Raw genomic sequence first — 26,250 nt, 5'->3', positions numbered from 1 at the left:
TCTTGCGGGGGGGGGGGGGGGGCGGGGGGCAGGGAGGGGAAGGGGGAGGGGAAGCGGGGACTGAAGAGCTGGGGGCTAGAAGCCACAGGGGCTTGAAGACAGCCCGGGAGTGCAGCCGCTCACCTGGAGGAAGGAGACGACTGCAAGCCCCCAGGGAGAGGCCTGACAGGTAGGAGAGGCCCTGGACCCCTTTCAAGGCACCCCCTCCATCTGCCAACTCCTCTCCCATCTTCCAAGGACCTGAGGAGCCTCCAAGCAGGGCCCCACAGTTGGAGAAATCCAGGCTCCTTCCTAAGTCTCTCCATCACTATGTCCACTCTTTTTCAATGCCAGAGTTCGGGGACTCAGCCCTGCGGTGCTGGGCAACTTGAGGTCACCCACCGAGCAGCCTGCAGGTGGCCATCCATGTGGATCTGACGGGCACAGAGGGCCTTGGGAGACTTACCAGTCTTGTGGCTCGCAGGCTTCAGTAGTTGTGGCTCACAGGCTTAGTTGCTCTGCGGCATGTGGGATCTTCCCGGACCAGGACTCGAAACCGTGTCCCTGACATTGGCAGGCGGCTTCTTAACCACTGCGCCACCAGGGAAGTCCCCTCACTTACTTTTTATCTAAGTGTGTTGGAACCAAGCAACTTCTCTGCTCAGATGTGGGATGTACTGTATTTGCAGGATGATTAATTCTGTTTAATTCAATTCAGGAAACTTTTTTTTGGGGGGGGGGGGCGGTTCGCGGGCCTCTCAGTGTTGTGGCCTCTCCCGTTGCGGAGCACAGGCTCCGGACGCGCAGGCTCAGCGGCCATGGCTCACGGGCCCAGCCGCCCCGCGGCATGTGGGATCTTCCCGGACCGGGGCACGAACCCGTGTCCCCCGCATCGGCAGGCGGACTCTCAACCACTGCGCCACCAGGGAAGCCCTACTCCCACATTTTGAGGTGTAAAAACGGCTCATCGGAACTTCCCTGGCGGTCCAGTGGTTAAGACTCCGCACTCCCAATGCAGGGGGCACGGGTTCGATCTCGGGTCGGGGAACTAAGATCCCACGTGCTGCACGGCGCAGCCAAAAAAATTTTTTAAATAAATAAATAAAAAGGGCTCATCACCTCATTGGTGTTCAGTTCTGTTTGCCTTGTCTTTTACCAACTAAATGCCCTCATGGCTGAGTCAGGACCTTAATCTGGCACAGGGCTGGGCAGAGGCCAGCCTACACCATACAAGCTGATGTATACTGAGTGCTCCTTCCAGGCCAGGCACACCCCAAAATACTTCCTATGCATTGGCTTCCTTAACCCTCCACTGTCCCTGTGAGGTGAGACCTATTTTTATCTCCAGAAATCAAAATACAGGGAGGCTAAGTAGCTTGCTCAAGGTCACAGTGGGAGAAGAAGTGGGAGCTGGGATCCCATCATAGGAAGCTCCGGAATCAATGACGTTCACCACTCCTCCGTACCACCTTCCGAACAAGAGTGCAAGGCAGGGGAGGGTGGTGTGGATCACTTAGACCGGCACTTGACATAGTTTCTTCTGCTAAAGGTGGCATCGCTCAAGAGGGCAATAGATGCGCCTCAGGGAAGATAAAGCAAAAAGAAAACGAAGCAAGAAAAAAAACAATCCATGGCCACATATGTTTGGAGAAAAGCGAGTTAAATAGAGCTAAGCAAAATTAAGGTTCCTTTACCATGGGGTGTCTGGAATCTATTTAAGTGCTAATGAAGTTGTAAGACTCTAAAAGGGTCAAGAGTAGCCTGTTTCTGGAACAACCTTAGCCAAAGAACACCTCCCCCGCCACCGCAGCCTTTAATAAGGTCTTAGGAGACCCCAGTTTTCCACAGAACACAGTTTGCAAACCTGATCTAGACCAATCCTGTCATTGTATTGGAAACCGAGGCTCTCTCCAGAGAGGCAAAGAGACATGCTCAGGTCTCAGACCAGGAGGTGGGGGTCGAGGCATGCTCCTAGCTCCCTGCAGATGTGCATTCCATCTCCCAGGCTCATTGGTTTCCCTCTAACTTTAATAGATTCCCGGAGCTGCTGAACCATGAAGGGTGGGAGGGGTGGGATTGGAGGGCAGTATGAGCATCTTTGAAAATCCCAGCCGACTTCCTAGGAAACGGTGGGAGACCAAATCCAGGGACACCAGGACTTCGATCTGGGGGCAGTAAGACCTGAATGGGTGGCGGAAACAGAGCCCTGTCCCTCATATGCCTGTCTTCTTGCCTCTGTCCCAATTACTCAGGTACCCTGGGTACTGTATCCAGAACGATGGCCCTGCAGAGGGCAGGAGGTATTTTTAGCCAGTGACAAGGAGTGTGTACTTCTTTTACTGCCTGAGTCATGCCCTGAACACGTTATTTGGGGATTATTTTCTCTGTAAACAGACCCTCCGCCCCCAAGAAGGGCAGAAGGCTGAAGGAGCTGACCCTGTCCGCACCACACACACACACACACCCCCCCAGCTGTTTTTGTTTTTGTTTTGCGGTACGCGGGCCTCTCACCGCTGTGGCCTCTCCCGTTGCGGAGCACAGGCTCCGGACGCGCAGGCTCAGCGGCCATGGCTCATGGGCCCAGCCGCTCCACGGCATGTGGGATCTTCCCGGACCGGGGCACGAACCCGTGTCCCCTGCATCGGCAGGCGGACTCTCAACCACTGCCCCACCAGGGAAGCGCCCCCCCCAGCTGTTTTTGTAGATCGGACAGTACAATCATCCCTTGATGTCTGTGGGGGATTAGTCCCAGCTTCCCTTGCGGATATGAAAATCTGCGGTTGCTCAAGTCCCTCATATGAAATGTTGTATTTGCATAGAACCTTACAATCCTCTCTAATACTTTAAATCATCTCTAGATTACTTATAATACCCAGTACAATGAAAATGTCATGTGAACAGTTGTTAATAACAATGTAAACGCTATGTAAATAGTTGAAGTGGCAGCAAACTCAAGTTTGCCTTTTGGAATTTTCTGGAATTTTTTCTTCAAATTTTTTCCATCCAAGGTTGGTTGAATCCACAGAACCCACGGAAAAGGAAGGCTGACTGTATATACAGTACTTGAATAGGAAACCTCATGATAAAGTTGGAGGATCAGATCTCCCTGCAGAGGTTAGTTAGGGAGAGTATCTTCTGTTCTTCACCAAAAGAAACTCTTCCATGCCCAGGCCCAGCTCTTCAGAGAACCACACACACAGGCTGGCAGTGCTGGCAGAAACCCAGCGACCAAGCTGGCCCAGGGTTTCCCAAATTTCAGGCATTTTAACACCACCTCCATGATTTAGGTATTTTGTATCCTGTATTCCGCTTTCCTGAACGTCTTCCTTTGAATTAACTTACCTTACTTCAATAAATGTATTCATAAAATAAACTTTATATCACTATTGGAAATGGAAACTCGATATCACTGGCCAGAAACAGAAAGTAACTGTAAAAATAAATACAATTGAATCAAAACAGTATTATTAGGGACTTCCCTGGTGGTCCATTGGGTAACACTCCGAGCTTCCAAGGCAGGGGGCCTGGGTTCGATCCCTAGTCAGGGAACTAGATCCTGCATGCATGCCGCAACTAAAAGGTCCCATATGCCTCAACGAAGACCCGGTGCAGCCAAAATAAATAAATAAAGTAAACACTCAAAACAAAACAAAAAACAGTATTATTAAGTTCTATCTAGAGACTTCTGTCTGCTTTGGGCTCTGAGCATGAGGGCAGCTATCTCCATCAAAAGGGGAGAATAGGGGCTTCCCTGGTGGCGCAGTGGTTGAGAGTCCGCCTGCCGATGCAGGGGACACGGGTTCGTGCCCCGGTCCAGGAAGATCCCACATGCCGCGGAGCGGCTGGGCCCGTGAGCCATGGCCGCTGAGCCTGCGCGTCCGGAGCCTGTGCTCCGCAACGGGAGAGGCCACGGCAGTGACAGGCCCGCGTACCGCAAAAAAAAAAAAAAGGGGGGGAGAATAGCAAGTGCTCCATGGGGGTCTAGGAGGCTAGTCAGACTCTAACCACCTCACTGCCTTATTCAAAAAGAGGCCAAATCATTGACAAGGCATCACAGAACCCAGTGTTCCTTAAAGCCCAAGTCACAACCTGCAGAGGGCCTTTAGGTGAACGTCACCCAACATCAGGTAAACGTGGCTGGCCCAGCACCCCATTGTGGGGGACATGGTGCTCTACCGCTTCATTTAGCCGAAGGGAAAGTGGATACTTGTGTCACATGTCCGAGCAGTGGGGGACCCAGGACTGAATCGCACGTCTCCAGACTCCAGGGCCTTCACCGGCAGAAAGGGGGCATGACCAGGCCTGCTTGTCTTCTCTTTTCAGAGATGGAGCAGAAGGAAGGGAAGCCCTCTGAGGACGGAACCCCTGTGTCCCCAACCATGGAGGTCCCGGAGACAGTGGGAGGGGGAGCCTCTGCTGAGGAGGAGGCCACAGGCCCAGCTGAGAGGACCATCACAGAGGGGCCTCCAGATGGGGCAGGAAAGCAGGAGAGGGCACCAGCTGAGGACAGCATTACAGCTGAATTCCAGGGGGAATCCAAAGGGGAGGCTGAACTTCAAAAGGAGGACAGCGGGAAGAAAGAGACCACCGTGGCTCCTCAGGAGATGGCTGATCGGAAAGAAGAGACCAACTCTGAACCCAAGGAGACTGAGGGAAAAGAGGAGATCACGTTGGCCTCTGAGAAGCAGCAGGCTGATGAGAAAGAGGCCAAGCCTGGATCTAGGGAGAAAGCCAATGTGAATGATGAGGTGCAGGCTGCTGGGAATGAGGAGGCCAAGGCTGGAGACAGGGAGGCTGCTGGGAAGGAGGAGGCCAAGGTTGGAGGCAGGGAGGCCAAAGGGAAGGAGGAGGCCAAGGCTGGAGACAGGGAGGCTGCTGGGAAGGAGGAGGCCAAGACTGGAGACAGGGAGGCTGCTGGGAAGGAGGAAGCCAAGGCTGGAGACAGGGAGGCTGCTGGGAAGGAGGAGACCAAGGCTGGAGACAGGGAGGCTGCTGGGAAGGAGGAGGCCAAGGTTGGAGGCAAGGAGGCCAAAGGGAAGGAGGAGGCCAAGGCTGGAGACAGGGAGGTTGCTGGGAAGGAGGAGACCAAGGCTGGAGACAGGGAGGCTGCTGGGAAGGAGGAGGCCAAGCCTGGAGACAGGGAGGCTGCTGGGAAGGAGGAGACCAAGGCTGGAGACAGGGAGGCTGCTGGAAAGGAGGAGACCAAGCCTGGAGACAGGGAGGCTGCTGGGAAGGAGGAGGCCAAGGTTGGAGACAGGGAGGCCAAAGGGAAGGAGGAGGCCAAGGCTGGAGACAGGGAGGCCGCTGGGAAGGAGGAAGCCATGGCTGGAGGCAGGGAGGCTGCTGGGAATGAGGAGACCAAGGCTGGAGACAGGGAGGCTGCTGGGAAGGAGGAGGCCAAGGTTGGAGACAGGGAGGCCAAAGGGAAGGAGGAGGCCAAGGCTGGAGGCAGGGAGGCTGCTGGGAAGCAGGAGGCCACAGTGGCCTCTCAGGAGGTGAGCAACAAGACAGAGGAGCCCAAGGCTGAAACCCAAGAGAAAGCCAGTGCCCCAGAGGCCAAGTCGGACTCTCAGAAGACTGCCGTGGAAGATGAGGCCAAGCCTGAACCACAGGAGGAGGAGGAGAAGGAGGAGGTGGTGAGTGAGGAAGAGGAGAGGAGAGGAGGGAGGCGGCCCCACGATTCTCCGGAGCCCCCTGCCCCGCCCTCCCCCAAGCAAGCCCCTCCCCTGCTTTATTCCTTTGGGACAATCCAGTCTTCCACCCACTGACATCAAGAGCCTGGGGTGGGGGATGCAGCACTGTGGCTCCAGGCTGCCTTCCAGATCTTTCTGAAGCCCTCACAGAGCCTCAGGCAGGTGCGGGCCCACACAGCCCATGTTCATTCCAGGAGCCAGGCTGTCCTGATGAAGAGCAGGACCAGGGCGCGGAGAAAGGGGCAGAGGAAGGGGCAGGAGCGCTTCCCCGGTCCGCTGAGGAATGGCCCGAGAGCCCCACGGAGGAGGGCAGCGGCCTCAGCCCAGGTGAGTGAGAGCCCAGGACCCCGCGGACGCCGCAGGGGCCTCCCTGAGGGAGCGCGCCACGGGTCACCCCAGCCTGCCTCCCTCCCGTTCCTTTCCCCTAGATGGGCTGAGTCCAGACACCGCAGCTTCTGGAGAGACCAGTCCTTCAGCCAGGTAATGTCAGACTCTGAAGCCCCAGCTCCAGCCCCTGCTACTGCTGGTTTCCTTTTTTTTTTTTTTTTTTTTTGCGGTACGCGGGCTTCTCACTGTTGCGGCCTCTCCCGTTGCGGAGCACGGGCTCCAGACGCACAGGCTCAGCGGCCATGGCTCACGGGCCCAGCCGCTCCGAGGCATGTAGGATCTTCCCGGACCTGGGCGCGAACCCGCGTCCCCTGCATCGGCAGGCGGACTCTCAACCCCTGCGCCACCAGGGAAGCCCCCGCTTGCTTCCTTTAAAGGCTGCCATCCCCTGGGCCTGGGCCTCCCCAGTGCTGGTCTCAAGATATGCCAGGAATTATGGTTTTCAGCCCTCTAGCCTAGGGCAGAGCCCAGGAGACAAAAGGAGCCGGAGTGTGGGAGCAAAGGGGCCGTGGAGCACACCTGGTCCGTCTCTCACTCACTGCTGAAGCCTCCTGGTCTTGCTTGCCTCCGCGGTGTCAGCCTCACCCATAAGCGAGTGAGCAGAAAGCCTGAGTTTGGACAATGACACTGCCACTTACCAGCTGTGTGACCTTGGCCACATCACTGCCCCTTTCCTCCCCTGTGAAGTGGGCACAGTCACGGTACCTACCTCGTAGGACTTTTGTGAGGCTCAAACGACATCTGTGTATAAAGCCCTCAGCCCAGCGCCTGGTGCCTGGCTGGTGCTGGATAACACGATAGCCTTACTCTCGCCAGGGCACAACTTTCGTCATTAAAGAGTCTTCCTTTATTTCAAGCTGAAGCTCACCTCCATGTCACCTTCTTAGGGAAAGGTACCCGGCTGAACGTTCGTGGAGTGTGGTCTACATTCCCCCTCCCACGCAGGCCTTAGAACCACCCTGTCAGGTAGCAATTCTTGCCCCATTTTACAGATGAGGAAGCTGAGGCTCAGAGGAGTGACACGACAGTCCCAAGATCACACAGCAACTAAGAGGCAAAGGCAGGATCCAGCCCCAGGTCAGACCTCAGATGTGCCCTAGGTTTGTCCACACATGCCACCAGACCACGTGCTCACCAAAGTGAGACTGAGCGTCACTATTTCTTCCCAGCCCCTCCTGGGGCTGGGCCCAGAGGAAACGTGTGCGAGAGTGGGGACCACAGCTTCGTATGCCTCTTGAGACTGCAGGGGCCGCGCTCAGCCGGCCTCCTCCCTCTTCAGTGGCTGGTCCCAGCCCCTCTCACCCTTCTCCGAACTTTTCCATGCAGTGAATCTTCACCCAGCGACGTGTCCCAGAGCCCCACGGAGCCCCCTCCCTCACAGGAGAAGAAGAAAGACAAGGCACCAGAGCGCAGGGTGTCAGCCCCTGCCCGGCCCCGGGGGCCCCGTGCCCAGAACCGCAAAGCCATCGTAGACAAGTTTGGGGGGTAAGATGCGGGCGAGGAGCGGTGGGGCTGGGTTGGTTGGACAGTCGGTGGGGGGGAGTCCTGAGGGGCAATAGGAACAGCCCGAGCCCCGGCAGGAGGACTGACATCTGGGGCTGGGGCTCCTCCCTGATGGGACCCTCCCACCTCTCTGGCCTGACCTTCTCTGTCCCTCGCACATAGGGCAGCCTCGGGCCCCACGGCCCTGTTCCGGAACACCAAGGCCGCGGGGGCAGCCATCGGCGGCGTTAAGAACATGCTCTTGGAGTGGTGTCGGGCCATGACGAGGAGCTACGAGGTGCATGGTGGGCAAGGGACCCTTCCCCAGGGCGGCAGTGCTGGGAGGCTCTGCGTGGTGCAAAGCCCAGAGGGGGGCAGGTCCGGAGGGGGCAAAGTCCGGGTCCTCTGGCTGAGGCTCACCGAGGCCTCTGGGCCCCGCTTGCCCGCAGCATGTGGACATCCAGAACTTCTCCTCAAGCTGGAGCAGTGGCATGGCCTTCTGCGCCCTCATCCACAAGTTCTTCCCCGATGCCTTTGACTACGCTGCGCTGGACCCCGCCAAGCGCCGGCACAACTTCTCCCTGGCCTTCTCCACAGCCGAGTAAGCCATGCCAGGGGATGCAGAGGCGGGTGGGAGCTCGGCTCACCTACACAGAATCGAGGGCCGGATTCACAGGGGTCGGGTAGTGCGGTGGTCAGGTGGAGGCTGTCACCACACATTCATGAATTCAACAGATATTTCTTTACGATTTATTTATTTATTTTTGGCTGCATCGGGTCTTAGTTGCGGCATGCGGGATCTTCAATGAGGTATGCGGGATCTTTTGTTGCAGCGCGCGGGCTTCTCTCTAGCTGTGCATGCAGGTTTTCTCTTCTCTAGTTGTGGCGTGTGGGCTCTGTAGTTGTGGCGCGCGGGTTCCAGAGCAGGCGGGCTCGGTAGTTTGTGGCACGTGGGCTCTCTAGCTGAGGCGCGCGAGCTCAGTAGTTGTGGCGCGTGGGCTTAGTTGCCCCACGGCCTGTGGGATCTTAGTTCCCTGACCAGGGATCGAACCTGCGTCCCCTGCATTGGAAGGCAGACTCTTTACCACTGAACCACCAGGGAAGTCCCCAACAGATATTTTTTGATTGCTGGGAACTGTTTTAGGACATAGCCGTGAGTGAAACTTACAAAATCCCTGCGTGCCTATGACACATTCTAAAGGGAGAGACAGATCATAAACACACACACGTGTGGAATATAATGTAAGGGAACAGGTGCCGTGAAGAAAATGCAGGCAGGGTAAGGGGTAGAGGAGGGGCAGGCAGGGTGGTTGCTGGGATTTAGGGCCAGATTCTGACTCTGCCATTTGTTAGCTGTGTGATCTTGGACAGGCTCCTTCACCTCTCTGAGCCTCCATATTCTGACCTTTAAAATGGGCATGACATTTCCTCTTTGGCAGGGCTATGGTGAGAATTAAGTAAGTAATTAAGTAAAGTCCCTATAAACAGTGCCTAACCCATGGCAAACACTTCAAAAAAAAATCTTAGCTCCTATGTTATAATGAATGATATCACAGTTGTTAGGATAATTATTATTCAGTGTGGGACCTGGAGGGCATTTATTGCTGGGGTTCACACAGCTGGGTGCCGGGGTGGTGGAGGGATGGAGACAGGGGTGGACTAGACAGGCAGGAGGGGTGTGAGGATCAGTGTGGCCCAAGGAAGAACCTAAGAGACCAGGACATGGCTGCCAGGTGGCGGGGGAGGAGGGGGCACTCCCCCCACCGAAGCACCAAAACCAGACTCAGACAAAGGCCTCCATCTCCGCCCACCGGAGAGACATGACCTGATGGCCTTGGGGCTCCCAAGGAGCTCGCGCCTGGAGCGCCCGTCCTTTCCCACCTGGGAGGGGCTTCTGAGCCGCCCGGTAGAGATAGGACTATGCATAGGGAGTGGTCCACGAGGACAGCTCTGAGACCGGGAATGCATTTCCCGCTGAGTGCGTTTCTAAAGCCCGGGGGGCAGGGAATAAGTCACTGGGGATGTTAGCAGCACCTTGGTCCAGGAGGCTGAGCCCTTTGGTCTAGTCCAGGCCTGGCCGCCAGCCTGCAGGGAAGCCTGGGCAGCAGTCTGCCCCTTTCGGGGCCTGCGTGTCCCCATCGGCAAGACGAGATGGACGAGATGGCCGGTATTGATCTGTGCTTTTCAGATGCTTTTTCCCCCCTGACAGATTCCTCAAGCAAAATATTAAATGAATGCCCAACATATTAGACAGATTTTAGGGAGGCCTTTTGAGGTTGGGAGGGGTTCTTGGAGCACTCCAGCTCTGCTTCCCAAGATGGTCCCTGAAGCATGTCTATAGGGCCCTAGGGCACCAGGGATGCCGTTTGAAATCCACCAGACTTGGTGCTACAGAAGATCCCTTCCAGTTGGTCCCGCCAAGGGATGGGTGGAGTGCCCTGGGGTGGCGGGTTGAGGGCATCCGGAGCACCATGTCCTGCTCTGGGCTCAGAAGCACCTTTTTTTTTTTGGCGGTACGCGGGCCTCTCACTGTTGTGACCTCTCTCACTGCGGAGCACAGGCTCCGGGCGTGCAGGCTCAGCGGCCATGGCTCACAGGCCTGGCCACTCCGCGGCATGTGGGATCTTCCCGGACCGGGGCACGAACCCGTGTCCCCTGCATCGGCAGGCGGACTCTCAACCACTGTGCCACTGGGGAAGCCCCAGAAGCACCTTTAATGGTGATGAACCAGGATTGGAAAGTGAAACTCCTAGTCGGGGCAGAGCTCTTGGTGAACATCAGAAGGGCACGTGGCTTGGCCCTGACCAGGTGTCCCGGCCTGTGGGGCGGGGTCGTGGTCCTCCTGCAGCTGCCTTGCCTTGACTGCCAGCCTGCAGAGCCACAGAAAGGCAGAAGGAATAATCAGGTGATGGTGACGGGCTGAGAGGAGGCATCAGGCAGCAGGGAAAAGGGAAGGATGTGCAGGGGATGCGTGGGGATGGAGGCTGGAGGGAGAAGAGGTGGGGGGGTGCCTCCTTCTTCCTAGCTCTTCTTTTTTTTTTTGGCTACGCCATGAGGCATGCGGGAACTTAGTTTCCTGACCAGTGATGACCAGAGATCGAACCCGTGCCCCCTGCAGCGGAAGCTCAGAGTCCCAACCACTGCACCTCCAGGGAAGTCCCCCTTCTTAGCTCTTTGACCTCGGCAGCTGACTTAACCTCTTTTAGGGCCTGGGGTGCAGATGAAGCGTGCAAATTAAGGGGGCCCCTGCCGCAGCGGGCTCCCTTCTAGAAGTTGCCTCTGATTCCCACGGAACGGTCAACGCTGGGGCCCCCAGGCGGCTTGGTCGGCTGTGCTGCTCGAGGAGCCCGACCCCGTTCCCCAGGCCCAGTGGGAGTGAAGCTTTTGCCTCTCCTGCACGGGAACAGCACCCCGACCCACATCCAGGAGCCAAGATCACTGCATCGGTTGCAGGGAGCTTGTCCCCTTCTTCGAAATCCTCCAGTCTGTGCTCCTGCCTCCCGCTCCCAGGCCAGCCCGGCTTGGGTTTCGGTCCAGCTGCCTCAGCTCTAAGAGAGGATTTCCGCTGGGACCCTGGTTTCTCCTACGCCAGCACCCATGGTGGTTTGGCAGGCTGGGACTGCTGAGACCCGGCTACAGGGCAGGGATGCCAGAGGCATCAGGCAGGCCTGCGGTGGAGTCCCAGCTGTGTCACTCACTTTGACGTTGGGCAAATCACCAAAATGCTCCGAGTCTCCAGTTCCTCTTCTGCTGGTTGAACACAGAGGAGTGGAGTAAATGAGACCATTCAAGGGAAAGCACTGGGGAGTTCCCTGGTAGCCTAGTGGTTAGGATTCCAGGCTTTCACTGCCGTGGCCTGGGCTCAATCCCCAGTTGGGGAACTGAGATCCTGTAAGCTGTGTGGCGCAACCAAAAAAAAAAGGGGGGAAGGGAAGCACTTGATAAAACTCCTGGCACATGGTGGCAAGGTCCCAACAGCGGTTAGATCAGAAGATCGGCTTTAGCAAAGCCAGGAGTAGCACGTGGCCCCAAAGAGCAGCTGGGAAGTTAGAAAAAGAGGACTTGCTGCTAAGTTCTATGCGGTCGCTCAAACACATTAAGCACTCCTGCCTCAGGACCTTTGCCCATGCTGTTTCCTTTGCCTGGAATCCTCTTCCCGCAGATATGTACTCTCTTTTTAAATTTTGTTTAATAAATTTGTTTTATTTATTTATTTTTGGCTGTGTTGGGTCTCCGTTGCTGTGCACGGGCTTTGTCTAGTTGTGGCGAGCGGGGGCTACTCCTTGCTGTGGTGCACGGGCCTCTCACTGCGGTGGCTTCTCTTGTTGCGGAGCACGGGCTCTAGGTGCGTGGGCTTCAGTAGTTGTGGTGCACGGGCTTAGTTGCTCCGCGGCACATGGGATCTTAGTTCCACGACCAGGGATGGAATCTGTGCCCCCTGCACTGGAAGTGCAGAGTCTTAACCACTGGACCACCAGGGATGGCCCCAATTTACACTCTTTAAGAGAACTTTCCTGGGCTCCCTATTAAAATTCTCCTTGGAGAATTCCCTGGCGGTCCAGTGGTTAGGACTCCGTATTTTCACTGCCAAGGACCTAGGTTCAATCCCTGGTCGGGGAACTAAAACCCCACAAGCTGCGAGGCGCTGGCACAAAATAAATAAATAAATAGATGAAAAATAAAAAAATAAAGCCATTACTAACATAATATTTTTTTAAAAAATCCCCTTGAACACAGAAACATACCCTATCCCCCTTCCCTGCCTTATTTTTCTCCACAGCACCTCTCATCATCTCATGTACCATCGATTTCTGTTTGATTACTGTCTACTGCAGTGAGAATATCAGTGACATGAGAGTGGGGAATTTTTACTTTGTTCAGTGTTGAATTCCCTGGAAAAGTACCTAGCACATAGTACCCCTCAATAAATACACGGAAACTGGTTGAAGCTGGAGTTGTTGCAGCCACAAGGCAACACTCTGGCTAGTGTTGGTGTTCTGTCTTTTAAACTCTCCCTGAGGACAGGTATATGAGCACGTGGGAGGGGTGGGCTAATGCAGAACTATAGACCAGAAGGTCCCGCTCCTACGTGAAGGCACACAGTGCAAAGAAAACAGGGGCTTAGGAATCAGACCCCGCTGAGTTTGAGTCTTGACTCTGTTGGGCCTCAGTTATCTAATCTGTACAATGGGATGCTTGCCCTAGATGACCTCCCAGCTCTGCCACACACAGTTCTGTGGGTTTCATCCTCGCCGGGCTGTCCCCTTAGGCCCCGCATCCTTCACCGTTGGCTCTCTGCTCCACCCCTCCTCACCCCTCCCCAACCTGCCCCTCAGGAAACTGGCCGACTGCGCCCAGCTGCTGGAAGTGGATGACATGGTGCGGCTGGCAGTGCCTGACTCCAAGTGCGTCTACACCTACATCCAGGAGCTGTACCGCAGCCTCGTGCAGAAGGGACTGGTGAAGACCAAGAAGAAATGAGGGGCTGACCAACCCTGTGGGCAGAGGCGGGCAGGGAGCCCAGCTGACCAGCCGTGGCCCAGAGGCTCACTCCTGCTCATGGTGGCAGCAGTGCTGGGGCTCAGACAAGGGCAGATGGTACCAGTCTTAACTACATGAAAAGTTCTTTTGTAAAATCCGGTCTAGCCCCTTAGTGCTCCCTCCCTAACCCAGCAGGAACATCTCTCACTTGGATAATAAACCCCGGCCACCAGGGTTCCTCATCTGACATGATTTTCTCAACAACCATGAAAGGCATTTGGGAAAGGAGAGTGGGCTGGGTCCTACCACTAACCAGCTGTGTGTCCCTGGGCCAGTGAGTGAACCTCTCTGAGCTTCAGTTTACCGTCTGCATGGGGATGATAGGCGCTCAAAATCATGCAGGTGCTCTGAGCGTTAAATGAGATCATGAAAAGGACAAACAGCCTTGCCCGGGGCCTGTCACGTAAGTGTTCTTGAAGTGGTGGCCCAAAGTAACAACACATCTTACATTTCCAGCCATGGGTGGCACCTTCCCAATTCTCTTCCCTTTTTCCACACTTCTCCCAGATTAGGGAATTCCAGGGCAGGGACTAGAGTAGAAGATTCTCTACAAATCTCACCCCAACTAGGCTAGTGGGGTCTGGAGTGATTCCCCTGACTCAAAGATACCCCATATTCTGTCTCTTAAAAGCCAGTGGTCTTCTAGGAGCTTAGAACCACTGCACCCAGAAAGCTCCTCCTTTGTGCTAAGTTAATCCCTCCAACCCTGGCCAGAGTTTTGGCTTGTTTTTGTCTCTCTGCGGCTCACTAGAGATGAACCCTGGAGCTGAGTATAGCTTCCCGCTAACAATCTTGTCTGGCTTTATCAGCCATTTGGAGCATGTGCGCTGATGAGAACAGTTCATGAAAAACACAAAAACAAAACCCAACCAGCTTGGCACTGCAGCTGGAGGGGTGGCCTCTGCCCCGATCAGCAGAGTGGACCTGGCAACCCACTGAAGCGCTCTGTGCCTTGGCTGCCTCCTCTATAAAAATGGGGATGTTATCCTTGTGGACGCGTCGACGACCGCTCAGGCCAAGGGTGGTCTAGTCCTCGTGGCCAGCGAGCCCTCAGCTGATGGAGAGCAGGGTCACACCTTTAGCTAGGCTGCAGCTAAATCCCCAGCCTCCTCTTCTCCCGATTAACCACCCGTCCCCTCAGTGAACACTGTTGGACTACACGGTCCATCTGTGGCTTTAATAGCTGGGCAAACACATGGTCTCCGTGGCTCCCGTGGACTGGAAGCTGGAGGGGAAACACCTCCCCGCCTAAAGCCTGGTCCCTAGGAACCAGCACCCTAATGGGATAGCAAGTGGTTTAAAAACCGTGTAGTCAGGGGACCTCCCCAGCGGTCCAGTGGTTAAGACCCCGCGCTTCCACTGCAGGGGGTGTGGGTGCGATCCCTGGTTGTGTGGCCAAAAAAAAAATTAAAAGGAAAAAAACAACAAAAAAAAAACCCATGCAGTCAGATTTCTGGGACGGAGATTAGTTTCTTCACTTTATGATTCATCCGTGGAAGAGAAAAGGTTTTGCATCTATACATGTCTATCAGCGGTCTGGCTGTTTTCCATCACTCAATCAACAAAACACTCAACCGTAAGTAGGAGTCCCTCCTCCCTGTGCCCTGCCTGCCTCCCATACTCCCCCCTGCCCCTCTGCCCTCCCCGCACCCCCCATGCCTGGGCCCTCAGCGGATTCTGGTTGGCTGCTGGGCTCATTTCCTGCGAGCCGGCCTGCGAGGCAGCCTGAGTCTCTAAGGATCGCGCTTCCCACATCACAGAGCGCTGGAGAGCTGGCCTGCGACCCTGCAAACCTAAATGCCCCTGGCTCTGGGGCAGAGAAAGGAAGTGGGGAAAGCACACCTGAGGCCAGCGGATCCCCGTACCACACACATAACTGCGGCCCCACCACCACCACACACACATACGCACACGCGCACACACACACACAAATGACTAACAATCTAAGAAGGAAAACTTGGAAGAAATGAGCAGGAAATGGACCACAAAGGGGCTCTGGCCCCCAGCCCATGACATGGGTCCGTCCATCACACAGAAAGCATCCAGTGCAGAGATGGGCCAGAGGCAGAGTTAGGAGGGTCGGTCCACTCCAAACTGGAGGGTGAACTCTTCGGCCCTCTTGTTGAATAGCTCCGGGTCCTGTGTCAGCTGGTCGGCAAGCTCCAAGCGAAGGGGCTCTCCCAGCTCTGGTTTATTCACCAGCATGTTGAGGGCCTCCAAAACTGGGGAGAGAGGTCAGATCAGGACATCAGGATGGAAGGAAAAAAATCCTGGGAAGGAAGCGATGGCTGCCCACTCCCAGATCCCCCGAAACGTCACACCCACTCCTTGGGAGAGCCCCCCAGGAGGTTCCATGTCTTAGGATGACGCTACGACCAAATGAAATGCCTCTTACCACATTCACTGATGATGCCCAAAGCCATAACCAGTTACATCAGTGCTTTTCAAACTATGTTTCACGGTGTCACAGAAGCTACCCATCATGGGGGTTGGTGAGATAAACAGGGTTTCTGGGTTCTATTCCCTTTTTGAGAAGAAGCACTTTGCTTTTCTCTGTTGTGTTATTAGGATTCTAAAACAACTTTTATTTGGGAAAAAGGATTCTGAGGCTTAAGACTGGAAACCACTGCTGCCCCGTGGCTGGAAATCTTTCACGGGCGACTTTGGAATCCTGGTGAAGGCAGTGGCCCACCTCCCCAGGCACGTGCACATACGCGTACACACAGACGTGTGGTTCTGGGTCCAGAGCACTTCACCGACCTCCTGAAGCTCATCCAAGGACCAGTCCTCCCCATCCCCGCCCCCAGGATTCTTGTTTCCAGGGTTAAGAACTCCTGAGCTGGTCCAGAGGCAGGATTGATCGCACACTGATTACGTCCACAGGCTCTAGAGCCATAGTGCGCACTATGGTAGCCACCAGCCACAGGGAGTTATCTCAATTTAAATTAATGGAAATTCACTACAATTAGGAATGCAGTTCATAGTCACATCAGCCACATTTCAAGTGCTCGAAAGCTACACGTGGCTAGTGACCATGGCATTGGACACGGCAGCTACAGAAGGATTCCATCACCGCAGAAAGTTCTGCTGGACGGTGCTGTTCCAGAGGCACCCAAGCAGGCTCCGAATCCCAGCTCTGCCACCTGCCAGCTCAGGCAAGCGCTTCTCCTCTCATGCGCCTCGGTGTCCTCAACTATTAAATGGAGCTAACGAGAGCACTGTTTCAGGGGGCTTCTGAGGGGATTAAATGAAGTTGGTGGGTTAAAAATGGCTGGTGTCCCTGAGTTAGAAAGTTCAAGTTCTCAGTGGTGCAGGGACATGTCTCAGACCAGGTCCTCAATGGCTACCCAACTCCATCTTTGTGTGCCTGAACTATGTTTACTCCATTATAATTTCAATTTGTCATCAATGGATAGATACCAAAAACGTAATATGGAATAAAAAAGTGAATTTTTATACTGGAGAGGGTGTGGAGAAAAGGGAACCCTCCTACACTGTTGGCGGGGAATGTAAATTGGTGCAGCCACTATGGAGAACAGTAGGGAGGTTCTTTAAAAACTAAAAATAGAGCTACCATATGGTCCTGCAATCCTACTCCTGGGCATATATCCAGAGAAAACTCTAATTCAAAAAGATACATGCACCCCAATGTTCCAAGCAGCACTATTTACAATAGTCATGGAAGCAGTCTGAATGTCCATCGACATATGAATGGTTAAAGAAGATGTGGTGCATATATACAATGGAATATTACTCAGCCATAAAAAAGAATGAAACAATGTCATTTTCAGCAACATGGATGGATCTGGAGATTATCGTACTAAGTAATGTAAGTCAAACAGAGAAAGACAAATATAGGATATCACTTGTATGTGGAATCTAAAATACGATACAAATGAACTTATTTACAAAACAGAGACAGACTTAGGGACATAGAAAACAAACTTATGGTTACCATGGGGAAAAGGGGGGCAGGAGGGATAAATTAGGAGTTTGGGATTAACATATACACATTACTATATATAAAACAGATAAACAGCTAGGTCCTACTGTATAGCACAGGGAACTATATTCAATATCTTGTAATAAACTATAATGGAAAAGAATATGAAAAAGAATATATGTACATAAGTATAACTGAACACATGTGCATAAGTATAACTAACACAACATTGCAAATCAACTACACTTCAAATAAAAAAGTGAACTTCTGGGACTTCCCTGGTGGTCCAGTGACAAAGAATCCACCTTACAATGCAGGGGATGCAAGTTCGATCCCTGGTCAGGGAACTAAGATCCCACATGCCACAGGGCAACTAAGCCTGCGGCCACAACTACTGAGCTTGCAAGCCTCAACTAGAGAGCCTGTGTCCGCGAACTACACAGCCCACGCGCTCTGGAACCCACGTGCCACAACTAGAGAAGAGAAAACCCACACGCCATAACTAGAGAGGAGCCCACGCACCACAACGAAGAGCCCGCGCACCGCAAGGAAAGATCCCATGTGCCGCAACAAAGATCCCACGAGCCGCAACTAAGAGCCGATGCAGCCAAAAATAAATTAAATGAATAATAAATAAATCTTAAAAAGAAAAAAAGTGGGGCTTCCCTGGTGGTGCAGTGATTAAGAATCGGCCTGCCAATGCAGGGGACACGGATTCCATCCCTGGTCCGGGAAGACCCCACATGCCGCAGGGCAACTAAGGCCGTGCACCACAACTACTGAGCCTGCGCTCTAGAGCCCGCGAGCCACAACTACTGGAACCCACGTGCCACAACTACTGAAGCGCGCGTGCCTAGAGCCCGTGCTCTGCCACAAGAGAAGCCACTGCAATGAGAAGTCCGTGCACCACAATGAAGAGTAGCCCCCGCTTGCCGCAACTAGAGAAAGCCCACGTGCAGCAACGAAGACCCAACGCAGCCAAAAATAAATAAATAAATTTGTTTTAGAAAAAGAAAAAAGTGAACTTTTAAAAAATGGCATGTGGGAATTCCCTGGCAGACCAGTGGTTAGGACTCCGAGCTTCCGAGCTTCCACTGGGCTGGGGGCCCAGGTTCAATCCCTGGTCGGGGAACTAAGATCCCGCAAGCTACAAAACACAGCCAAAAAAAAAAAAAAGGCATGTGAAGCTCTTAGCACAGTGCCCAAGTGCCTAATTAAGTGATGTATGTTATCATTGTTAGGCCAGTCCCCTCAGCTGTCATTTAGGGCACTGAGCCCTGGAAAGGAAGACTTCACCAGGGTCCCCAGACAGGGCATGCGGCCTTCTTATCCCAAGCCCTTCCCTCTATAGCCCAGCTGCTTCTCTCTCCCCTGACCCAGAGCAACGCTGCTCTCTCCCACCTGCCCAGGTATGAGAACAGAGGCAGGAGCAGGTCAGCCAGCCCAGGATCTCAGGACACACCCCTTCTATCTGATGACAGGCTCAGCTGAGACTCACAATTTTTTTTTTTTTTTTTTTTTGCGGTACGTGGGCCTCTCACTGTTGTGGCCTCTCCCGTTACAGAGCACAGGCTCCGGACGCGCAGGCTCAGCGGCCATGGCTCACGGGCCCAGCCGCTCCGCGGCATGTGGGATCCTCCTGGACCGGGGCATGAACCCATGTCCCCTGCATCAGCAGGCGGACTCTCAACCACTGCGCCACCAGGGAAGCCCAACTCACAATTTTTATCTCCTTTCTTCTGGGCTTTTCTAAGTGAAAATCGGTCCCATGACCCCCTCCCCCATCCAGTCCAGGTCCCTCCCTCTAGGCAGGGCCCAGGCCCACCTTGGCAGGTCTTGGTGAAAGGCTTCCAGTTCTCCTTGCTGATGAGGGGCAGGCACACCCGCCCGTTGCTGTCCACATTGGGGTGGTAGATCCTGGTTGTGAATGTCACTGTCGGAGGCTTGAATGGATACTCCTCAGGGAAGCTGATGCGCAGGTTGAAGGCCTTGAGGTTGTAGGGAGGTTTCTCCTGTGCAGGAGAGGGATCAAGCTCTGTGCCGAGGCACCGCTGCTCATTTCCTTCTAGGACCTCGATCTGGTTTCCCCCTCTCCCCGCCCCCACCCCAGGGTCCCAGGCATCCTCTGCTCCACTCCTAGGAAGAATCATGAATGGCGACATGCCGCAACACAAGTAAACCCTGAAGGCATTGTGCTAAGTGAAATCAGCTAGATCCAAGAAACCCACAAATATTGTACGATTCCACTTACATGATGTGCCTAGAATAGTCAAAGTCATAGACATAAACCAGAAAATTAGTTACCAGATGCTGGAGGGAAGCAGGGACGGGGAGTCAGCGCTTAATAGACACAGAATTTCAGTTCTAGAGATGGATGGTGGTGATCGCTGCACAATAATGTGAGTGTACTTCGTGTCACTGAACTCAGAACATAAAAATGATGAGGGTGGTACATACTGTTATGTGTATTTTGCCATGTTAAAAGAAGAAAAAAAAGAACTCGGAGTTGGAGTGACCAGTTGCCAGGGGCCAGTAGAAGACGCTCTAGACTTCCAGCAACCAGAAGGCTTTGCTGGGCATCTGCTCTGTGCCACCCCGTGCTAAGGGCTCCGCACACGTTAGCCCATACAGCACAGTGTAGGGGTTACGTGGACTTTGGAGCCACTCTGCCTGAGTGTGACTCTTGGCTCTGCCCCTTCCTAGCTGTGTAACCTCAGGCAAGTAACTCAACCTCTCTGTGCTTTTCCATACGGAACAAATAACAGACTTCTTCATAGGGTTTATGTAAGAATTAAATGAGCTAATTTATGTTATGAGCTTAGAATAGGGCCTGGCACATGGCAAGCACTATGTACATGTCAGCTATTAGGATAAGTATTATGAAAACTCCTGAGTATTAGCATCTCCACTTCCAGATGAGGAAACTCAAGTGTAATGTATGTAAGTAACTTGCCCAGGGCCACAGTGACAGTGCTAGGATGGGAACTCAGCACTGTCAACTTGACTTCTCCACACATGGGCAGTACTCTACAACCCTAGTGGGGAGGAACCTCAGGACTTGGGTGACCCCCGCATAGAGCACAGGGGCCTTCAGGCTGGTTCCAAAGCTCCAAAGCCTTCCAGAACCTTCGTGATAGAGAAGACAGGACAAAGACAGTCAGAATGACACAGGTATGCAAGCGTAGAGTCAAGGTTTTAAGAGAGCTCCTCTTCCTCAGCAGAAGGCAGAAAGGAGGCCGTAGGGGTCTTGGGTGTGTCTGAGATAAGAGCTGGGGCAAATGCTGGGCAGATAAAGAAAATGCCTTAGCTTTCACGTTCTCGATAATAAGAAGAGGCTGGGACCTGGGAAGCAGACACAAAGCCACGGGTGAGGCCTCAGAAAAGGACGAGAGAGCGACTGTGTGTCCTTCTGCAGGGGTTGCAGGCTGGGCTGCCCGGGTCTTATCAGAGGAAGGAGGTGGCGGAGCCATGAAGCTGAGAGCCCTGGGTCCTGGGAACCCATCCTGGCTCCGCCTCGAGCTTGCTGTGTGGCTTTGAGCAGCTCTGGGGCTCAGTTTCCTCACTATAAAAATGAGGAAGTTGGACCAGACAGAGGGCTTCACACTGCACCTTAGGGTCAGCTGAGAAAGTCCTACTTCTTCCGAAGTCCTGAGTTAAATAAAGCATTTTGTTATTCTTCCAGCCCAGAGCAGGTGTGGTGGACTGTTTCAACCCAGCAGCCCACAGGACATGACAGAGGGTCAAGGGTTGCCCTGACTCAAGCCTTTCTCCATTGTTCTGGGCTACAGGTCAGTTGAAAGAGAAGATGGCACAGGGACTTCCCTGGTGGTCCAGTGGGTAAGACTCTGCGCTCCCAATGCAGGGGGTCTGGGTTCGATCCCTGGTCGGGGAACTAGATCCCGCATGCATGCCGCAATAAGAAGCCCGCATACCGCAACGAAGATCCTGTGTGCCGCAACTAAGACCCAGCCCAGCCAAAATAAATAAATAAATAAATTTAAAAATATAAAAAATAAAGGAAAATGGCCCAACCCAAGCCATTGCCTTGTCAGTAAGAAGTCCAAACCCTAAATAATCAAATGAATTGTTCCCCTTAAATTCCAAAGAGCTAATAAAAAGCTCAATTGTTTCCATTTTTATTTCCTAGTATCCAAAGGTATATAGATGAACTTCTCAAAGAAAATATCTGTGGTCACTAATAATTAGATGATACAATAGACATCTTGCACTTTGATAGGTCCTTTGGAATATTACTTTCAAAGGGAGATTCTATCGAGATGATCTTTAATAATAAACAGAGAAAAAGCAGAATAGTATAGATGAGTTATCTGTGTGGTCATATGTAACAATAATTTTCTGAAATACGATTTTTAAAAGAGAACAAAACACATTTTAGGTCTAAGGCAGCAAATTCTACCAACTGTGGGAAACAGGAACTTCATCCCTATCCTTTGACAAAGACCCAACAGATCTCTTCTTCTTTTTCTTTTTTTTTTTTAATGCCCTTTGTCTACTGAAGCTTCCATGGTGGGCATGGTAGCTACTGGCTTGCAGAAGGGGTCCCTTACTAAATCCAAAAGGCTTTTAGCCTCTTCATCAGTCGGCCTGAACCTCAGAAGCAATCAATGCCAATGATAACCTCCAGTGAAAAACAGGATTCAGGGGGCTTCCCTGGTGGCACAGTGGTGGAGAGTCCGCCTGCCGATGCAGGGCACGCGGGTTCGTGCCCCGGTCCGGGAGGATCCCACATGCCACAGAGCGGCTGGGCCCGTGAGCCATGGCCGCGGAGCCTGCGTGTCCAGAGCCTGTGCTCCACAACGGGAGGGGCCCCAACAGTGTGAGGCCCACGTACCGCAAAAACAAAACAAAACAAAACAAAACAGGATTCGAAGGCAGGGAAGATTCTTGCCCAGTCCTGACCCTCCCTACCCAGGCTCCTGGCCTAAGTGACCCCAGTCCCCCGCCACGGTCCTGTGGATACTCACAGGCAGGAGGAGAGCGTGCCACACCAGCACGTTGGCATCATCGCTGAACAGGTTCCGCAGGTACCTGGGGAGCTGCTTCTGAAGGTCCTCCAGCTCCTGCAGGGGGACAGAGCACGGGCAGTTGGCCTAGTCTCCCCTACTTCAGCCCCCTCCCCCCTGCCCCCCAGCACACTGTCCAAGTCCCAAACAGGACCGCCCAGGGGACAGAAGATGGCAGAGTCATAGCCCCCATTCACTGAGCACTTGGTACGTGTCAGGCACAGTGCTCAGGGCTTTGAGTGAATCACCCAAGTTTAGCCTCACCCCAGCTCCGTAAGTACCAGGTGGAGGGAGCACGCACATCACTGCTTCCAGATATTACAACTTGGGAGTAAACTCTCTTAGGAGCCTTTTCTCCTGAAACCGACGTACTTAATGTCTGTCCTCTTGTCCTCTTCCTAGAGAGTCACGAGGTCCTCCCTCCCTTCCATAGCACCCAGTATGACGATGTGCCTTTACAGTGCTCAGGGCAGAACAGGCAGCAAAGACATCACCCTGTGCCTGTCAAACTGCTCCAGACCAGGCCTGGGGAGGGGAAATGACTCAGGCAGACCATAGCAGAGGAGAACGCTACACACCAAGCAGAGAAACAAGAGGACAAGCAGTGTTACTTTCCCAGAAAGGTGACCCAGTCACCTGGACATCACTGAGTTCCCGCAACAGCCCTCTCCTCAATAGCACCCTCTACTGACACCTGACTAAGACATGGCCCAGCCCCCGAGAACTTCATTGGAGTAATGGAAGAAACATGGATGTGATTATGTGAATAACGTGTGGACACATAATAGGGAAGGAGAGGAGAGGGGAGCAGGAAAGCTTCATGCAGGGTGACACTGTGAGCTGGGCCATGCGGAATGAATAAGAGTCTACCATACAGAGAATTGGAGAGGTACCAAGGCAGAGGGCCCAGTAAGAGCAAATGTATACGGTGCGTCCCATGCAAGATTCATAGTTATTATGGGAAAAGGGCTCCACGGTCAAGTACACTGGGAAACACTAGGCTAAACAGACTTCTTTCCTGCAGGACTTCCCAAAGCCTTTAATACGTTACTGTGTGTTGTGATTCTCCAAGGTATGTGCCCAAGCGTGCAGTACTTCTCAAATGTATTAGACCAAAGAACCCCTCTCTCCATTCTGGGGTCCATCTTGTGGAACAATAGACTTTTTAAAAAATATACTTCCTTTTCTTTTTAAAAAAATTTTTAAAAATTGAAGTATAGTTGCTGTACAATATTATATGTTACAGGTGTACAATATAGTGACTCACAATTTTTAAAGGTTATGCTCCATTTATAGCTATTATAAAATATTGGCTACATTCCTCATGTTGTACAATATATCCTTGTGGCTGATTTTATACCTAATGATTTGTACCTTTTACCCCTCTACTCCTATGCTGCCTCTCCCCACTGTAATAGACCTTTAAAAAAAAACAACAGCGGGACTTCCCTGGTGGTGCAGTGGTTAAGAATCCGCCTGCCCATGCAGGAGACACGGGTTTGAGCCCTGGTCCGGGAAGATCCCACATGTCGCGGAGCAACTAAGCCCGTGCGTCACAACTACTGAGCCCATGTGCCACAACTATTGAAGCCCGTGCATCTACAGCCTGTGCTCTGCCACAAGAGAAGCCACCACAATGAGAAGCCCGCGCACCACAAAAAAGAGTAGCCCCCGCTCTTCACAACTAGAGAAAGCCCGCATGCAGCAACGAAGACCCAAAGCAGCCAAAATTAAATAAATAGATAAATTTATTAAAAAAAAAAAAAAACAGCAACAGATAAAAAGACATTCAGGGAATTCCCAGGCAGTCCTGTGGTTAGGACTCCACACTTTCACTGCCAAAGGCGTGGGTTCGATCCCTGGTTGGGAACAGAGATCCTGTAAGTCACATGGTGCGGCCAAAATAAAAATAAAAAGTAAATAAATAAAAGTATTTTTTAAAAAAAGACTTTCAAGGGCAGGTCATATTTTTCTGGAACACCAAATGGTATAAACCAGGGGTTCTCAACTGGGGGGTTACTTTACCTACTTGCCCCCAGGACATTTGGCAATGTCTATGACCATTCTGGGCTGTCACAAATGGAGGAGTGCTACTACATCTAGTGGGTAGAGGCCAGGGATGCCGACAAACACTCTACGGAAAATTATCCGGCCCAAGATGTCAATAGTGACAAGGCTGGCAAGGTCCCCAAAGAGAAAGGTCCCCAAAGCCAGTCCACAGCTGGGGAGAGGTCCCTTCCCACTGCGCACCATCTAAACTTTCTCTGCCCCCCAACATACAGACACACCCTTATCTCCTGTTTCTTATCTTTCCATACTCCGACTCTGTGCATGCCAACAAACTGCTTCTTGCGCCTTCTGCCCAGAATCTATGACCCCTCATTTATCTTTTGCCCCAAACCAGAAGCATCTGCTACTACAAGTCCTGGTTCCAGTATCATCTGTGACTCTTCAGCAAGAATGAAGCCCCAGGTTGGACAGAGAAGCTCTGGAATGGACATTTTCCCCAAGTTTACTATAACTGGAAGAACTTGGACTTTACTGGTTGTATATGAGTTCTCTCAAGGCTTTCCCAAAGCCTGGGGATGCTGAAAGCCAAGCTAGGACACACAGTTTGTTCCAGAGGCCTGTTAGGAAATCACCTGACTCAGAGGAACAGAAAATGAAAGTAGGGAAGCCACTGAAAGAGCCTATGGGTTGGAGCCCCACCAACCTGGGCTCTAATCCCAGCCCCATCACTCCCTCCTGGGTGACCCAGGACAATCAAGTTATTCTCTCTGAGCCTCAACTTCCCCATCTGTAAAATGGGGGTATAGGACTTATCTCACAGGGTTGCTGTGAGAATGAGATGAAATAACTAATGTAAACTACCTGGCATTTAGTGGTGCCAGTGCTATAAATACCGGCTCCTAGCTCTTTCCCACTTGGCTGGAAAGACTCTCTGCCCTATTTTGCTGCCAACCTCCAGATTTCAGTCCTTCTGGGCTGAGCCTGCTCTGGGTGCCCCAATCTCAGATCATTTTCTTCTCAGAGGCTGAGGGTAGCACTCCCTCTTCACCCCCCTCAAGCCTGCACATAGGAGGGGCACTTCTGAGAGCCTCAAAGCCTGAGGGGTGTCCGACCCAGGATTGCTCTACCTTCCCCATCTGTCTCCAGTCCCAGCCACATCTCAGTCCTCCAAACACCTTGGGTTTTCCCACCTCCTGGGGAAAATCGCCAACTCCCCATCCTTCCCGACCTCACTTCAAATTGTGTCTCTGATCGGAATGAAAGCTCAGAAGGGGTAGGTTTGTTTATCTCTGCCTCCGTATCTCCTAGAACAGGAACCAGCATATAGGAGGCATTCCACAACATTTGTAGAACAAATGAATACACGCCACCTACTCCAGGACACCTTCTAGGTTCTCCCTGGCATCCTTTCCTCCCGAGAATACCCTGAGAACGTTGCTTTGAACTCCCACTCAGCATCGCATACTTCTCGGGACTCTAATGTGGGTACGAAACTATGGGGCGGGCCATGGTCTATTCCAAGGCAAGGACCTTGTCCTGGTTCTCTCTGTTCAAAAGGCACCTGCCACCACCCCCAACAGAACGCCTGGCTCCAAAAAAGACGCCAAGGAACCAACCCTTCCCGCACCTGAGACGCACGTAATTGTTATCACAAGTTTCTGGCAGTGAAATGAAACTGAAACCAATTTGGGGGGAGGTGGCTCATCCCCATCCGCAGCACAGCTCAGGGAGCCAGCGACACCCCAGTTCGACACGTCCTCAGCTCCCCAAACTCCAGCTCTGGCCCCTCTCGTAGACCCACTCTTCCACTGGGGAGGGGGCAGGGATGCAGGGATTCAGCCAGCCCCGGTACCCAGACAAACAAATGCGCTCGGAGAGCTGGAGGAGGGATGGAGGGAGGACGGAATAGAAAGTCACCGGAACCGTGACAAAGGGGTCATCCTACTCGCGGTTACCTTCGCCACCCGCTTGCTCGCCGTCATCTCGGGACCGAGTGTGAAGCTCCGACGGACTCCAGCTAGAGTGCGCACCGGACTGCGAACTCCGCGCACCCCGCCCCGGGGACACCACCTCCGGGAGCCCCGCCCACTTTCCGTTCCACCCGCGGGGACCGGGTTGACCTGCTCCCCGCCGCCTCGGCTGAGACTGCGAGGCCACCGAGGGGAGGACCCGCCCGGTCCCCGGGGCGGTG

General features: G+C 53.1%; 2 protein-coding genes across 52 annotated transcripts; one reads left to right on the top strand and one right to left on the bottom strand.

Moving 5' to 3' along the window:
• The first annotated feature begins 53 nt into the window (after positions 1-53).
• On the top strand, positions 54-13,264 carry SMTNL1 (smoothelin like 1). Of its 50 annotated transcripts, none has more exons than XM_049713698.1 (12): positions 54-169; positions 4,303-4,796; positions 4,836-4,991; positions 5,187-5,225; positions 5,343-5,381; positions 5,421-5,615; positions 5,867-5,999; positions 6,101-6,152; positions 7,386-7,544; positions 7,725-7,839; positions 7,991-8,142; positions 12,878-13,264. In XM_049713698.1, exons 2-12 carry the CDS (start codon positions 4,305-4,307, stop codon positions 13,020-13,022), a joined length of 1,677 nt encoding a protein of 558 aa, XP_049569655.1. In that variant the 5' UTR covers positions 54-169; positions 4,303-4,304; the 3' UTR covers positions 13,023-13,264. The 50 variants fall into 50 exon arrangements, with proteins under 50 accessions (XP_049569655.1, XP_049569652.1, XP_049569639.1 ...); XM_049713695.1 differs by having other exon boundaries at positions 4,836-5,045; positions 5,202-5,225; XM_049713682.1 differs by adding an exon at positions 5,124-5,162 and having other exon boundaries at positions 4,836-5,045; positions 5,202-5,225; positions 5,343-5,615.
• UBE2L6 (ubiquitin conjugating enzyme E2 L6) lies at positions 8,277-26,250 on the bottom strand. Of its 2 annotated transcripts, none has more exons than XM_049713756.1 (4): positions 26,015-26,250; positions 22,011-22,106; positions 18,851-19,037; positions 8,277-8,601 (listed from the first exon to the last, which is right to left on the bottom strand). In XM_049713756.1, exons 1-4 carry the CDS (start codon positions 26,039-26,041, stop codon positions 8,501-8,503), a joined length of 411 nt encoding a protein of 136 aa, XP_049569713.1. In that variant the 5' UTR covers positions 26,042-26,250; the 3' UTR covers positions 8,277-8,500. The 2 variants fall into 2 exon arrangements, with proteins under 2 accessions (XP_049569713.1, XP_004264173.1); XM_004264125.4 differs by lacking the exon at positions 8,277-8,601 and adding an exon at positions 14,533-15,304 and having other exon boundaries at positions 26,015-26,214.

This window comes from Orcinus orca, chromosome 8 (genome assembly GCF_937001465.1).
Source record: "Orcinus orca chromosome 8, mOrcOrc1.1, whole genome shotgun sequence".
In the NCBI taxonomy this organism is placed as follows: Eukaryota; Metazoa; Chordata; class Mammalia; order Artiodactyla; family Delphinidae; genus Orcinus; species Orcinus orca.
The sequence above is the reverse complement of the archived record's forward strand: the minus strand, read 5'-3'. Positions and strand labels throughout refer to the sequence as shown.